Source organism: Orussus abietinus, unplaced genomic scaffold (assembly GCF_000612105.2).
Source record: "Orussus abietinus isolate OABI.00-Male unplaced genomic scaffold, Oabi_2.0 scaffold46, whole genome shotgun sequence".
Classification (NCBI taxonomy): Eukaryota; Metazoa; Arthropoda; class Insecta; order Hymenoptera; family Orussidae; genus Orussus; species Orussus abietinus.
In genome coordinates, this window is record NW_019394349.1 from 767,178 (window position 1) to 782,156 (window position 14,979).

Genomic DNA, 14,979 nt, shown 5'->3' on the forward strand with positions numbered 1-14,979 from the left:
AACAGGATTACTTGCGGGACACGTCTCTTTACTTTGGCTGGAGGAAGTTTTTGATATTCTCCTTTTTGCAAGTGTACTCCGGTGGACACTGATTTCTAATCCCGTACTCTATCGCCTTTCGAAATTCTTGCAGAGTCTTTTCGTACTTGTCGTTCTCCGGGAGCGACCTGTAACAACGGTAGGTAAATCGTCGCATTAATTTAAGAGACAAGTTATTGATATTTTTAATAGAGGATTGTCAAAATTACTGGGGCAACAGCTTCAGGGTCTGCAACATCATTTCCGCAGCACCCAGATACTCTTTTGCAGTTTGAGGTGCTTCACAAGCCGCTCTGTACAGACAGGTGTCCCCCATTAAATATCCCAATGCCAGTGCCACTTCACTTTCTGACACCATGGTCTCTGAAACGAGAAGACATCTCACGCTTGTTATAAAAAAAAAATTGTTTCTGGTCCCTCTGTTAATTAAGCAGGGTTAATTACCTTCGTCTAAATCGCGAGCTCTGTAACCGTGATTCCCAATGTACCCAGCGCTGAATACCACGGCTTTTAGCACCAGCAGTATTAATAAATTCGATAGATTCAGATTCAATACCTAAGGGTAGTGAGAAAGATTTAAAACATACAATTTTTGTGATAGGACTTAACGAGGTAAATGCGAGCGACTATTCGATCGTCCCGCGACATGTCTTGTGCCGGCCGGAGGCATCGAAGTCTCCGCGAATTACCTGACTGCTGCTCGCAGATCTTTGGATCAGCTCCTTAGCGATTTCGGACAGCATCGAGCCGGATATTTTTCGGTTTTCCTTCTCGAAATCAAAGTCCTCCATTCCTCGTGCCCAAACGCCGGCCAATAATGTAGAGAAAATTAATAACAATCGCGCGCTCCCGCACATCTCGCCGCAGAATGTCCGAAATTTGTGAAGGACCACCCGAAGGTCTGGGATTTTTTGTCGAGACCGTGATGTCCTCAGGACCCGCGAACAATGTCCAATGCGACCAGTCGAGCTCTATATAAAGGTCCACTCTTGCGGCGTAACAAAGCGTGGAGCGTTCCTTTTTCCTTTCTCATTGGCGTGCGTATCTGTACATTTTCTCCATTGTGGCGAGCCGCCATGACGAGAGACGGCTCGCTTTAAAGGACGCGCCTTGGCGAGCGATTACAATTGTCGCATGACGGAAATAAGCGGTGAAAACCGCGCAAGCGATGTCGCGACTTTCCCTCAGGATCTTGACATGCCCAAAGAGCATTTGTTGGAGTCGCCTTGCCGGAAATAAGCGGTGAAAGGAGATGATCACGGAGTGCAGCCTGGAGGGTGTCCTTTGCCTGTGAGAAATGGATCATTGTCCTTTGTCTTTCAGATGGAACGGCCACGCTGCTCCTGGACATCTTTTATGCACGGCTTATGGACGATGAATCTAAAAAACAAAAGGAAAATAGGAATATGGCCACGTCTGGTGACCGAGGGTTCTCTGAATTAATCATTTTTACAGCTTTTAAAAGAAATCTGAATATTCAAGCGCAGGCTTTACTTCCCTCTTCGTGGTATAACTCACCCATGTATCGCGGTAATCGCGAATGCACCCCATACTCGACGAGCCTTATCAATGCATATTTAATCAGCAACTAAGGACACCGGTTGACGCAAATCCGCGGATTATAGGCCCCATCAAAAATTCCTGCCAACGACCTCGTCTTTACACTGCCTAGGCTATACTTTTCATCGATCCGCTTCCATCTCCTGATGGACTCGATAAATATATCTCCAATAAATCTCAAAACTGAGATTTTACACTTTTCAGCTTTTTCTAGGACTGGTTTTTGCATTTTCATCCAGAAACTGCAATGGCTGCGACCCTTTGCAATGGTCGGAAGAGCGTGTCTCATTTTTCCTTATTTTCAAAGCTTCTTTCATATTTTCCTTATGTTCACTGCAAAGAAGAACATCGGGAGAATTATTGCTGCATTGGTGCAAGATTGTTTAATGGTTATTATTCTCATTTTTGCTTTTTTATTTTTTTTTAAATTATAATGTACTTCACGGGCGCTGGGTCGACCTGCGGAGAGTTCAACGAGTGGTCGCACCGTAATGAAGAGTTACGTTTGCATCCATTATTGTTTGTTGTTATCATTTTTTTTTTTCAGTTATATTTCTAATAGACAGGATCGACCTGCGGAGAGTATAATTATCAATTTTTGAGACGGACTTCTAATTTTTATTTTTCTTTTAATACCTGAAAATACTCACCGAGCTGAACGTCGTCAGATTTAAACGGGAGAATTTTCTAATAACTAAAATAACTTACAAACTCGAACTCGGTCCACTGGCGAACGCTAAAAGTGCATCCTTATGCAGGTAAATCGACGCGCTGATAAAAGATAATAAAAAAATCTGACCTGCATCAGTTGGAGCAGAATATTAGAAATTTTAATATTTTCTGTTATTTACAATGCACAGCAATTAGGCATAATTTCAGTATCCATATTGTATACACAGTGCAGAAATGAGGAGAAAACCGGCAAGTGCACTTCAGACTTGTCAATTATGCATGTAGATTATTTTTTAAATGAAGTAACGATGACGGTGAAAAATGTTCACTATGCTCACTATTTTGTGTAGCATTGTTATACCTTCATGGCTAACAATACGGACAGGTAACTCAAAGATGTCCTCAAGATCTTGAAAAGAGCGATCGAGGAAGACATGGAAAAATATGTTCATTAATAAACAACCAATATCAATCTTTAATGATAAAGCATCGGTAGTATTATTCACCTACCGTCGAAAAAGTCGCCATGTTTAATTCGCAGAAATTTCCTGCCGTTAAACAAAGTGGCTTGCTTCCGCGGACCATTATAAACAATAGAGTCTTTGTTTGCGTTGACGATAAATTGTACCAGGCGCAATTGTAGGCTGCTCTCGCAACAGCGATGCTCTAAAAAAATGAGGAAGATTATTTCACTGGAGGAAAATTCCTTATAGAAGCCGAACGAGGTGAACCTTTTTTTTTTTTATAAATATAAAACTGTCTCCGGAAAGTGTATACCTCTTTCTGGATCTCCTCTCCCACGTAGCAATAAAAGCAGAGCAATCCCAAAACGAAGGCGCTAAAAAGCAAGTAGACTCCAAATTTGGAAACCGTAACGCGAGTCTCAGGATTTGTCATCGACTGAAACATTAAATAACATATTCCCCATTAATTATCATTAACCAGTTTTTTTTTTTTTTTTATATAAAAGCTCTCACCGTGAACAGCTGAAAGCCCTGAAGAGACATCATCACGGTGCAGGCGACGATTTGCACCAGGAACATCACGTTGAAGATGCTCTCGATGTTCGTCGCGAACCTTGAAAAATCCACCAGGACGATATTAATCTGAAAATATGGATGATTTCCAAGAGCCTCGAATTTTACACTCTTCGTTAACAACCTGATGATCTCTTCGTGCTTCCTCGCGATCCCTGCAGCCTTCTTCTGGAAGACGGCCTTATCAGGGGGATTCTCTTCAGGGACCAGAGTCTCCAGGTCTAATCGCAGATTTGCAAGCTGGCCACGGGCGTGCAAGATCAAAACTGTCACGAAATTGTCAGCTGACATGTAGATCGTGGCAGCGAGGAGGACGCTGCAATATTGGCAGGCAGTGACGAGCTCGAAATTCGGACTGACTCTGGTGTTGCAGGGAAAATACGAAGCGAAGAGAAGGTCTCGGCCATTGTCAGTGTCATCGGTCATATTCGACATGTCTCTTGAGACCTGAGAGTGTAAGTGCTGGCCAAGGTACAGAAAGTTCAAGGTACAGGTGAACAAAATGATCCTCTTGATCAGGGCTCGGCCCGTCTCGGCGTTCTTCGTCATCCTCTGCAGCTCTTCTTCGTCCTTGACACTCGTCCAATTTCTCGCGATCAATGTCAAAAGCAGCCCCACGTCTTGAAACAGAAATCCTGGTGACGTGGAGGAGTCACAGCGGAAGAGGGAAACGTCAGATGAGACGAGGGGTTAATCACTGAATTATTATTGAATTGTTGATTCTTAGATTTCTTTTTTTTCCGGATTTTTAGTACCTTCTTGTTTCGTCCAGAAGATCAGGATCTTCACCAGAGAAACTGTCGAGGGGAGGGTGCATAACACCAGGTTGTCGATGGCAATGTCCATGTCAACCTTAACCGTCAGTAGAAATGTGGTTTGGGGCAGACATATGAAAACGGCGATAAGCAGAGCTATTATCAAGGGACGGAATTTCAGGAATTTCCAGGACACGAATTCTTCTTCGCGATCATTTAAATTCGGCCAGACCCCAAGGACCTGAAGGAAAATTTCGTTCCAGCCTACTGTCAACCGCACGCTAGTCGATCCTGGGAAAAAATTAATAATCCCACGTAAGAAGAAGATCTTACACCTGTAACTATTTTTTAGAACATTTTTGCATTAAAATCCTGCTGGGGAAAAAAATGTAATCGGAGTAGTTTCGGACATTTAACGCGTAACTTTGCGAGTCCAGATGGAAAAATCTTGAATAAATTCCTTTGTCGGTTTATGGAAGGGTCATTTTAATTTTCTATTTTTTTTTATTTCTTTCGTTATTGGTGCGGGGACTTTTTGTTTAACATACCGCAATTCCCGCTCATTGTGCTTCTCGTGCAGTCGGTATTTGCAAGACTGATGACGATGACGAGGGCTCTCCTCGATTTGCACCCTCTGAAACGTTTTCTTCCCCTCTACGTCTCCTTTCCGTACAGAGCATGCTCCAAGTCGGCAAAACGGTACACCATCTACAGGAATAAACCAAGGTAGAAAAGTTTAAAGAGCTCCGCTGGTTATTCCCGGAATGAATGTCGATCGAGGACTTTTACCACCGACAGAAGGTACCTGCGATGAAACTTACTTCTCCGGTAAAACAGTCCCAGCGATAACAATTCTGGATATTTACCCAATTGTTCAAGAAAACGGCATACCCAACAAATATCTGCATCTTTCGTCTTTAATTTCCCCTTGAATAACGATGTCGCTGCATAACGCTTACAATAACTTTTGCTAAGAAGACTTGATAGTAAAATTAAACAGTGCAGCTTCGTTTGTTTTTTATTTATTTATCTGAGGTTTTCGCGGCCATCAATACCGATATGTAACTCATCGACGTTTTCAGGATCTAAAATGAGATGAGAAAAATTAGGGGGGCTTATGGATTTGTTGAAATTGAAAAAAAAATTATTTTCCGAATTTTTACTCACCGCGCTGAACGTCGCCATGTTTAGGGAACAAAATCTTCCAGCTGTTATGCAAAGTGGAGTATTCGATCGCACCATGATAAGAATCAATGTCTTTGCTTGATAGGGTGTCAATTCGTACCAAGCGGAATCGTACGCCCCAAATGTCAAAGCTGTACTCTGGGAAAAATGAAGAAATTAATTTGAGAAAGCTCTTAATCCATTTAATTATTTAAACACATTTTCACCTCTTTTTCGAGCTCCTCCCCCACGTAGCAGTAAACCCCCAGCAAGGAAAATATGAAGATGCAGAAAAGCATGTAGACAACGATCTTCGGCAGAGGCATGGTGCTTCCCGAGTTTGTTAATGACTAAAATGACGTTAAGAAAAATCCTCCTAAAATTGGTTATCAACAGTTAACAGATAGCAAGACCCACCATCAACAATTGGAACCCCTGAAGGCAGAGCTGCACGATGCAGACCAACATCTGCACGAGGAACATCAGATTAAAGCTGTCCTCGATTTTCTTGGAGAACCTTGAAGAGACCCTCGAAGGATGCACGGGAAAAACAAAATGGCTGACCGGAAAAAAAATAATCCACCAACCTGACGATTCGCTCGTGCTTTCTGACGATTGCGATGATTCTCTTCGAGCAATCTTTCGACTCTGCCAGACTCTTCAGGTCGGACTTCAGGTTCACGAGCTGGACGCAGACGTGGGAGACGAGCATCATGATGAAGCTGTCGGTGGCCATGTATGCAGTTGCGGCGAAAAAGAGTGCCAAGTACTGGCCGAAGGACACTAATTCGAAAATTGGACTGGCTTGGAAATCGAAAGGGAAGTACGAAAGGATGATAAGCTCCCGATGAGTCTCAAGGTCCGCCGATTTTCTTATCATCTGCAGGTAGACGTGTTGGCTGAAGAAGAAGCTCTGCATGATGTAGGTGAGGATGGCGATCCACCTTAGGACCATTCTTCCCAATTCTGCATTTCTTTGCATGAGCTCCAAGGGCCTTCCCTCTTCCACCTCGGTCCAGTCCTCGAAGATCATCCCCAGGAGGATCTTCAAATCTTCAAGGAGGAACGATCAGAAGTCGAAGGTAGGTGCTCTTCGGGATCCCTTGCCACGATTGGGAATTACCTTCCTGCTTGTACCAGAAGACCAACATCTTCATCAAGGTTGCCGTCGCCGTAACGTTGCACAACGCCAGGTTGTCCACGATGTCGTCCATGTTCGCCTTGAAGACCACCAAAAACAAGGTCTGTGGTAGACACATCAGCAACGCTACGAAGAGCGCCACTAAGAGGATTCTGTACTTCAGGAGCGGAAACGAGCTTTTCTGGACTTCCTCTCCTCCTGGCCAGATCCCCAGCATGTTCAGCAGGACGCGGTTCCAGCCCACGGAAAAACTCAACCCTGAAGAGCGCCGATGCAGGGAGGAAAGTATTATTTTACCGAGTAGAATGTTTTAAATCATCGACTGGATAAAAATTAAATTGATAATTATTTTTCCCATTTTTAAGGGAAGATTTGTGGTGGGAGATACCCACGAGTTTCGTCGTTACTCTTCATGGTGCTCTTCGTGAACTCACGACTTCGGGTCTCGAGCAACTGAGCTCTGTCGTCGGGATCCGGGATCACGGAAATATATCCCTCCATTTGTCATACTTGGAGCATGCTCTGTACGTGCGAGGGAAAATGCCATCTGTAGGGAAACCTCGAGGTACTTGCGCAATTATTTCACCGAACAATGTACTAATAGTTTATTCATCATTTTTGTTTACGTGATCGGAAAATGTACTTAATCGCACTTTTTGGGAGGTTCAAGTGAAATACGGAATTTTTTAGTTTCGTGGTCTGGCGTTCGGTTCACCTTAAATGAATTTTTCTCGGGAATAAAATTGCTAGAATTAAGTAAGCACTGTTTTATATTTTAGATGTCTTCAATAGATATTCAAGCACGGTGTACATACATCTTGAAGTTCTCCCGGAACAGGGTCAGTAAGTTTTTCCTCCCTCGCCAGACATGAAAGTTCTATCGATCCTTGACGGTCAGTAGAATTCAAGGAAGCTGTCATTATTTCTAAATTTTTTTTCTTGTCCGCTACTCTCTGGTTATTACTTATTTTTTTTTCCTTTATTTCAAAATTCCAATGATCCGGGGAATATGAACAATTATTTTCTTAGATGTAATTAGACTCGTTGATTTAATTACCGCAATGTGGAACGTGATGATACCGAGGACTATTTTTTTTATACAAAGTGTTTCGAGACTTGATTTGTTCCTAATGAATTTATCTACTCTTGACTGTTATCAGCACCGATAAGTATCCCATCGATGTTTTTATGAACTGAAATGAGAGAATTAACAAAGGTTCATTCATCCACTGTCCACATGTTCGATTTGTCGGCTCGTGGAAAGGATGGAAATTGAAAATGATTTTTCATAACTCACGTCGGCGAAGGTAGAAAAAAATTCTTACTCGCGCTTTTCGACCGATATTAATTTATTCGGCAATTTAATTACACCTCCGAACTTTAAAGCGACTTATTTTCATTCCAGTTGATTTTTTTACTTCTAATAGAATGGCATGGTAAAGTACCACATGACACATCCTTGTGAAACATTTGATTGTCAACTTTAAATTTACGCTCGGCTCTATGACGGATAATTAATCGACTTTCTACTTTTTTCAAGACACTGAAATAGCGCTTTTCTCTCGTCGTGTCCTTTGTACTATTTTAGTACCTGATTCTTCATTGCCACGAGCACTGATACGTACCCTAGTATCGTTTTTATTACCTGGAAGTGGTAAATAAAATTTAATGTGATAATGGAAATAAAATAGAAATATGCCACAATTATGTTGGTCGGTTTACTCCTCGCCTAAGTAAGTAAGACTGGGATAACTTGCAACGTCTCTATTTCGATAACAATTATAAATTGGATTAGACTATTTAGAAATACTTAGAGATTTGTAACGGTTTGCATCCGCGTTAACAATTTATAACTTGTTAGATAAATAGCTATCTGGCTTTACATGATTTGATAACGATACTTGATAACGCTTCCTGGGAATTAAGCGAGTCTAAGCTTCCACCAATCGATCTCTCATCCCAACTAGAACCGATAGATATCCCATCGATGATTTGAGCACCTGGAATCGTGAATAATTAATTTTAATAATTTACAAACGTCCGATGAAAATAATCAATTCTTTGAAAACTCTTAAAATAAGGACTTACGTTAGTGAAGGTGTCAAGGAAGAATGGAAAGAATTTCCCTGCGGTTATGCAAAGTGGTCGTCTTGTCGCAGTCATGATCAAAATTAAATCCCGAGTATTTTCGGAGGACATTTTGTACCAATGACTGTCGTACAAAGTGTCGCACAATCCGGCGCTCTGAGAATTGTTGCCCAATAATTATAAACGATCCCGAAGAACATTTTGAGGATCGCGCAAAAGGACATTCGACTGTCAAATAAATTTCTAAAATCATACATGATAAGAGCACTTATTCAAGAAATTCTCACCTGGCCGTAAAGCATTTCTCCCACGTAACAATACACAAAAAAGTGGACGAGCATCGAGCCCGTGAAGACGATCAAGAAAATCGATTCGAAAATGATCGTTTCCTTCTCGCCGGTCGATAATGTCTGAAATGAGGAGAAATAGATCATTTCCATTACCGAAAAAAATCCCCAAGGGTCTCCCTACTCTCTCTCTCTTAAACAAAAGAAAGACAAGATTCGCTCAAGCACGACTTCAGAAATTACTACGAATTACTAACTACTTACTATAAGAAACAGGAAGCTTGGAAAGCAGACTTGGATAACGCAGGCAAGAACTTGAGCGAGGAACATCTTGTTGAAGCAGTCCTCGATGATAACACTGACCCTGATAAAAATTCAACGGTGAGTCCGTTTCCAAAAATCAGTACCTAAGGGAGTCGCCCAAAAATTCTGGAAAAATCGGGATAGGTAGTACCATCCAGACCTCGAGATACCCACCAGATGAGGCTGATGTGTCTCTTGACGATAAACCTCAGGGTCTTCCGGAACTCCGAGGGCTCCTGATGTTCACACTCCCTGAGCATCTCGGCAGCCAAAAATTGGAGATTCGAAAATTGAGCACACACGTGGAGGATGACGACACTGACGAAGCTGTCAACGTTCGAATACGCCACGACACCTCCCAGACCGGAAATAAATTGCATTATGCAGAGGAGCTCATTGTTTGGGCTCTTCTTCGTGTCGAACGGGAAATATCCTCGAAACAATACCCGAGGCTCCGAATTTGTATCGCTTGACAGTTTCCGCCGAATTTCCGTCGCAATGTGCGATACCACGTATGCTGTCACTGTCAAATACAAAAGGAGGGAACATCTCAGGGAGATCGATCGAGCGATCTTCGCGTTCTTCATCATCGTATCTCGCTCTTGCTTGGTCTTCGGTCGTATCCAGTCCTCTGTTACGAAAGTTACGATCGAACCTATGGCTGGAATAAAACAGAATGGTACAAAAAAATGGAGATAAACATTTCTTAGAGAATGTATAAGCATCACCTTTTCGGTGATACCAGAAAGCCAGGAGCTTGATGAGCGCCGTCGACATGGGGACGTCGGCCCTGAGGAGGATGTCCACGCTCCCCTCTAAGTCCCCCCAAACTGACACTAGGTACAATGTTTGCGGCAGAATGATGTAGAAAAACATTAAGAGCGACGGAATCAGGAACTTGTAGCGGTAGAATCCGGAATCTTCCTCGGAGATCCCTGAATCTGGCCAGATCCCTAAAATCTTGAGGCTGGGACGAGTCCATCCGAACTCGTAATTCAGATCTGGGAAAATTCCCTTCCTTACATTTTTCCCAGCCGAGTGGTACGAGATTATTCCTAATTACCCTGTCGGGAATTTTTTCTGCGAGTCCATTGGTTCATTTTCTTGCGAGCTTACCTGAGTTCCACTCCATTGCAACCTCGTATGCCCCAAGTCTGAATTCAACTAAAAGGGACTTGGTTAAATGACTCCGATGGGGTGCACCCCTCTTCAAGAATGGCGCATGCTCGGTGCGTTTCCTTCCACCCCATTATCAAGGTCCTAAGAGGAAGGAACTCCAGCATTAAAATTTACGAGGCGCTTATAGCTCTGCTGAACCTAGGGACGCCTCTTCAGGGGGTGAAAAGTCTGCGCATTGTTCTCACCTGAAAATGTTTTCATTGAGTAACCGCGAGGAGTCAAGAAAGTCTTTCTTGAAGAGACCGGAAAACGTGTGTGGAAAAAAATAGGATACGAAGAGGAAACAATGACAAAAGTAAATGACAGTATTCCTGTCAATGGAGCATTAACCCATTTTCTTCCCGACTTTCTGCAGGCTGGAATACCTCTCGCCATTTCTACTTCTCTCGGTACAGGACGATTTAAGAAGAAGCAATGCACGTAGGTTAACAATTTATAATTTCTTAAATTAAGGATTATCTGGTCTTACATGATTACATAACAATACTTGGTAACATTTCCGCGGAATTCTCAAACTTTAAGCCTCCACCAATCGATCTCTCATCGCGACCAGAACCGATAGATATCCCATCGATGATTTGAGCACCTGGAATCGTGAATAATTAATTCTAATCATTTACAAACCGTCCGATGAAAAATTGAATTATTAATTGGATACGCTCGGAAGAAGTACTTACGTTAGTGAACGTGTCGAAGAGGAATGGAAAGAATTTCCCTGCGGTTATGTAAATCGGTTTTTTTGTCGCTACCATGATCACCATTAAATCGCGAATATTTTCAGGCGGCATTTCGTACCAATTACTTTCGTACAGAGTATCGCACAATCCAGCACTCTGGAAAATGTCCCAAAAATTGAAGTGCTTGGATATAAATTTGCAATTGCACAGTTTATTATTAAATATTTAAGAAACTTTCCTCACCTGTCCGTAAAGCATTTCTCCCACGTAGCAGTACACGAAAAAATGGACGAGCATGGCCCCCGTAAAGACGATAAAAAAAATCGATCGTAAAACGAGCGTTTCCTTTTCTCCGGTTGACACAGTCTGAAACACGACGAAAATATGAATTTCCATAATTATACATTATCGTCCACTTACATCTGCATATTTAAACCCCATATTCACATGCACGACGCGTTCGTAATTAATTTCCAGGATGCACGAAATGCACCGCCACTTTATTACGCGGTATTAATCCCTCCCATTTGATAACATAATTAATAAAAAATTACCACGAGGAAAAGGAAGCTCGGAAAGCAGACTTGAATAATGCAGGCGATTACTTGAGCGAGGAACATCTTATTGAAGCATTCCTCGATGACGAGAGTGACCCTGGTAAAAATCCTTTACTGAGTCCCAGTTTCCCAAAATCTACGAGGACCTACAAAGGATTCTGCAGGTACTGAGAGACAATCGGAAAGTACCATTCCCCAGAGCCCGATTTACCCACCAAGTGAGGCTGGTATGTCTTTCGACGATGATGCGCAACGTTTTACGAAATTCCAAGGGCTCTTGTTTTTCGGCCTTCCTCAACATTTTGGCTGCCAAGAATCGAAGGTTCGAAAATTGGGCGCAAACGTGGAGAATCGTGGCACCGACGAAGCTGTCAACGTTCGAATATGACAATGCACCTCCAATGCCGGAGATGAGCTGCATGAAGGAAAGGAGTTCATAATTCGGGCTCTTCTTCGTGTCGAACGGATAATATCCTCGAAGCAGCACTTGAGGCTCCAAATTTGTGTCATTTGACAGTCTTCGTCGAACTTCGGTCGCGATATGGGAAGCTACGTGTGCTGCCATTGCCAAGTACAGAAGTATGGAGATCCTCAGAGAGATCCCTCGAGCGATCTTCGCGTTCCTCATCATCGTTTCTCGTTCTTCTCTCGACTTCGGCCGCTTCCAGTCCTCCGTCACGAAAGAAACGATGGAGTTTATGGCTGGAAAAAAAGGAGCCCGACCCTGCGAATTTAATTCTAGGAAGGGACAATCGTGGTTAACTTGTTATTAATTTTAAACAATTCTTCGATACCTTCTCGATGGTAAGAAAAAGACAGAAATTTGATGAGCGCCGTTAGTATAGGAACGTCTGCCGTGAGGAGCGCATCCACGCAGTGCTCTAAATCGCCCCAGGCGAAAAACAGGTACAATGTTTGCGGCAAAATTATGTAGATTAGCATCAGCATCGATGGAATCAGGAACTTGTAGCGGTAGAATAAGGAATCCTTCCCGGGCCTCCCAGAATCGGGCCAGATCCCAAGGATCCTCAGGTTGTTGCGCGTCCACCCGATCTCGAAGTCCAGATCTGCGAAATCGGACAACCCCTTCGGTTTTTCCTGAATTTCATTTCTTCGGATATTTTCGCCTCACCCTCACGCCAGTCCATTGTGATGTTCTCGGTTCCAGGTCATTCAGAAACTGGTGATGTGATCATTCTTCTGGGATAAGAGGCACCCCTTCTTGAAGGTTGCGCATGCTCGATGAAGAGTTGCAAATCCTAGGAGAAAAAACCTGGAACTTAAAAATTTATGAGGCTATACCCTTCGGGAATCGATTGCCTCCTCTTCAGGGGAATCACGACTTCGCGCAACAATTTTGCGGAGAAAAGTTTTTCCTGATTTGACGTAAGCTCCGAAAGTCGATTCGAAAAACTGGAGAACGTGAAAAAGGGCCGGAAAAATGGTATCCGGAGTCAACAAAAATATACCATCTATTTGGATCCGATTTCAATTAAGTCCTACTTTAAATTAGATACGTATCAATTAAATTTCTTCCGGGTATTTATGGGAAATAATTGAAGTCATGAAGAGGAATCACGATTCGACGAGACGTTCCCTCACGGCGATCAGCATCGACAGGTAACCCATGGAACTCTTCAGGATCTGGTAACAGAAAAATCGGGAATTAAATTTAGTTGCAGTATTTTCTGGGGATATTTTTTTAAGTTTCGTCTCACTTTGCAGAATAACTCCAGGGAAAATGCTTGGAATTTCCCTGCCGTGAATTCGAGGGGCGTGCTTGCGCGCATCATTACAAGGATCAGAAGTTTTGCATCCTTCGGCGACAAATTGTACCAATCGCTCTCGTAAAGGGAGTCACGTAGTCCTATGCTCTGCAATGAAAGTGATTTAGAAAATTTCTCTTACACAATTCGAAAAATCTATGAGCATTTACCTCCGCGTTGAGCATCTCGCCCACGTAGCAATACGCGAAGAAGTTAAGCAAAACCGAAGAGGTGTAAATTGCCAGAAATATTGACTGGGTGACGATGGACTCCGTGTGTCCACTCGCGAGATTCTGGAAAAAAGTTGATTTCCCAAATTTATCCAAGATCCAGGGGATTTGAATGAAAATTTAATTAGGGCAAATCGTCGCCTAGCTCACCACAAGGAACTGGAAAGCTTGAAAGCAGACCTCAAGAGAACAGACGAGAATCTGCACGACGAAAGTCTTGTTGAATATGTCTTCGATCGTGCCGGCGAACCTTGAAGAGAAATGGCCATTTTGAAATTATTCAAAAAATTTCATATTTCGGAGCACGGACCTATTTAAGTGTTCGTGTCTCAGGACGAAAGTTCGCAGGCCTTCCCGGAATTTTTCAGACCCTGAATCTTTCTCTTCGTCTTTCATAAACAGTTTCTTCAGGGAGAGTCGCAGACTCGAGAGCTGGGCGCAAAGATGGAGTACCAAAATGGCGACGAAATTGTCGACGCTCAAATGCGCGAAAACGGCATAAATGATGCCGATCAGCTGTGAGAGAAAAGCGAGCTCGTAGTTCGGACTCTTCTTCTCGTCGAAAGGATATCCGGAATGAAACGGAAGACGCTGAGGAAAGCTCGATTCGTGGCCAAGTCTTCGACGCGCCTCCAAGAACGAGTGAAGGGAGAAGTAAAAAATCACCGTGGTAATGAGTAATACGAAAGTGCGAATAGACAATTTCCTGGCGATTATCGCGTTTTTCAGCATCACCTTCTTCTCGGTAGCACTTCTAGAAGTGGTCCAATCTTCGACCACCGAGGCCAGAATCGGTCGCAGACCTTCGAAACGAGAGAATCTGATGATCCCAAAATTCCCAGCACAATGTTCACTTATTCAAGTAATAATTTCAAGATAAATCTTAAATTTTCAGAATTAATTTCACCTTACTTTCTTTGTTTAACCAAACGACGAACAATTTGAGAAACGAAGTGGCAACGGGCAGTTCGGCTTTCAGCATGATATCGACGGTCTTCTCGAGATCGCCCCAATTTGTAATCAGAGCCGCCGTTTGTGGAATATTGATAAAGCCAATCATCGCCATAATCGGTAGTAAGACGATAAATTTTGACAGCCCATTTTCCTTCCTGGATTTTTCCGGGTCTGGCCAAATCCCGACAGTTCGCATGCAGAATCGATTCCAGCCGATTTCCGTCTTGAGACCTGAGAGGACCACCAAATTCTAATGAAATCAATTTAACAAATAGAAACGTATGAAATATTTCATCCCTATCCGTTAAAAACAGGCCTCAGAATTTTTCAATCTGCTTCATAGGGTTTAACTTTGTGCCCTAGAAGTGCAAGAAATCCTGAAATATTTTTAACGCTAACTATGAAATTGTTGAATTATTTTTACACACCCGAAGGCACATCCATTGAGCCTGATTGTCGGCAAAGCAAAGACTGGAGCTTCGCCTTTCATCCTTCGGTCTTCCTTGAGATTGCGCATGCTCAATAGGAACCGCGAATGCCCTCCCTAAAGAACTTATAAAATATTCCACC

At 42.8% G+C, this 14,979-nt stretch overlaps 3 protein-coding genes across 3 annotated transcripts; all 3 read right to left on the reverse strand.

The window, feature by feature from the left end:
* Positions 1 to 19: 19 nt before the first annotated feature.
* Positions 20 to 960, reverse strand: LOC105702131. The gene is made up of 4 exons (XM_012429455.1): positions 729 to 960; positions 484 to 595; positions 249 to 402; positions 20 to 167 (listed from the first exon to the last, which is right to left on the reverse strand). The coding sequence occupies exons 1-4, from the start codon at positions 894 to 896 to the stop codon at positions 29 to 31; spliced, it is 573 nt and encodes a 190-aa protein (XP_012284878.1). The 5' UTR covers positions 897 to 960; the 3' UTR covers positions 20 to 28.
* A 9,724-nt stretch (positions 961 to 10,684) lies between these two features.
* Positions 10,685 to 12,607, reverse strand: LOC105701960 (odorant receptor 2a). The gene is made up of 7 exons (XM_012429119.2): positions 12,592 to 12,607; positions 12,254 to 12,526; positions 11,675 to 12,161; positions 11,508 to 11,556; positions 11,146 to 11,268; positions 10,903 to 11,058; positions 10,685 to 10,811 (listed from the first exon to the last, which is right to left on the reverse strand). The coding sequence occupies exons 1-7, from the start codon at positions 12,605 to 12,607 to the stop codon at positions 10,743 to 10,745; spliced, it is 1,173 nt and encodes a 390-aa protein (XP_012284542.1). The 3' UTR covers positions 10,685 to 10,742.
* A 317-nt stretch (positions 12,608 to 12,924) lies between these two features.
* LOC105701961 (odorant receptor 47a-like) lies at positions 12,925 to 14,521 on the reverse strand. The gene is given in 5 exon segments (XM_023431882.1): positions 12,925 to 13,103; positions 13,178 to 13,333; positions 13,396 to 13,518; positions 13,606 to 14,308; positions 14,394 to 14,521. Coding segments are annotated over 5 exon segments (1,179 nt in total). The 3' UTR covers positions 12,925 to 13,034.
* Positions 14,522 to 14,979: the final 458 nt, after the last annotated feature.

What these genes read in the sequence shown, in the direction of transcription:
- LOC105702131 (XM_012429455.1), bottom strand. Translation starts at nt 896, where the DNA reads ATGTGCGGGAGCGCGCGATTGTTATTAATTTTCTCTACATTATTGGCC. An exon ending in AGCTCGCGATTTAGACGAAG is followed by an intron (nt 403 to 483) that starts GTAATTAACCCT and finishes TTCTCGTTTCAG; the next exon opens with AGACCATGGTGTCAGAAAGT. An exon ending in ACCCTGAAGCTGTTGCCCCA is followed by an intron (nt 168 to 248) that starts GTAATTTTGACA and finishes CCGTTGTTACAG; the next exon opens with GTCGCTCCCGGAGAACGACA.
- LOC105701960 (XM_012429119.2), bottom strand. An exon ending in AGACATACCAGCCTCACTTG is followed by an intron (nt 11,557 to 11,674) that starts GTGGGTAAATCG and finishes GATTTTTACCAG; the next exon opens with GGTCACTCTCGTCATCGAGG. An exon ending in ATAAGATGTTCCTCGCTCAA is followed by an intron (nt 11,269 to 11,507) that starts GTAATCGCCTGC and finishes GTCGTGTTTCAG; the next exon opens with ACTGTGTCAACCGGAGAAAA.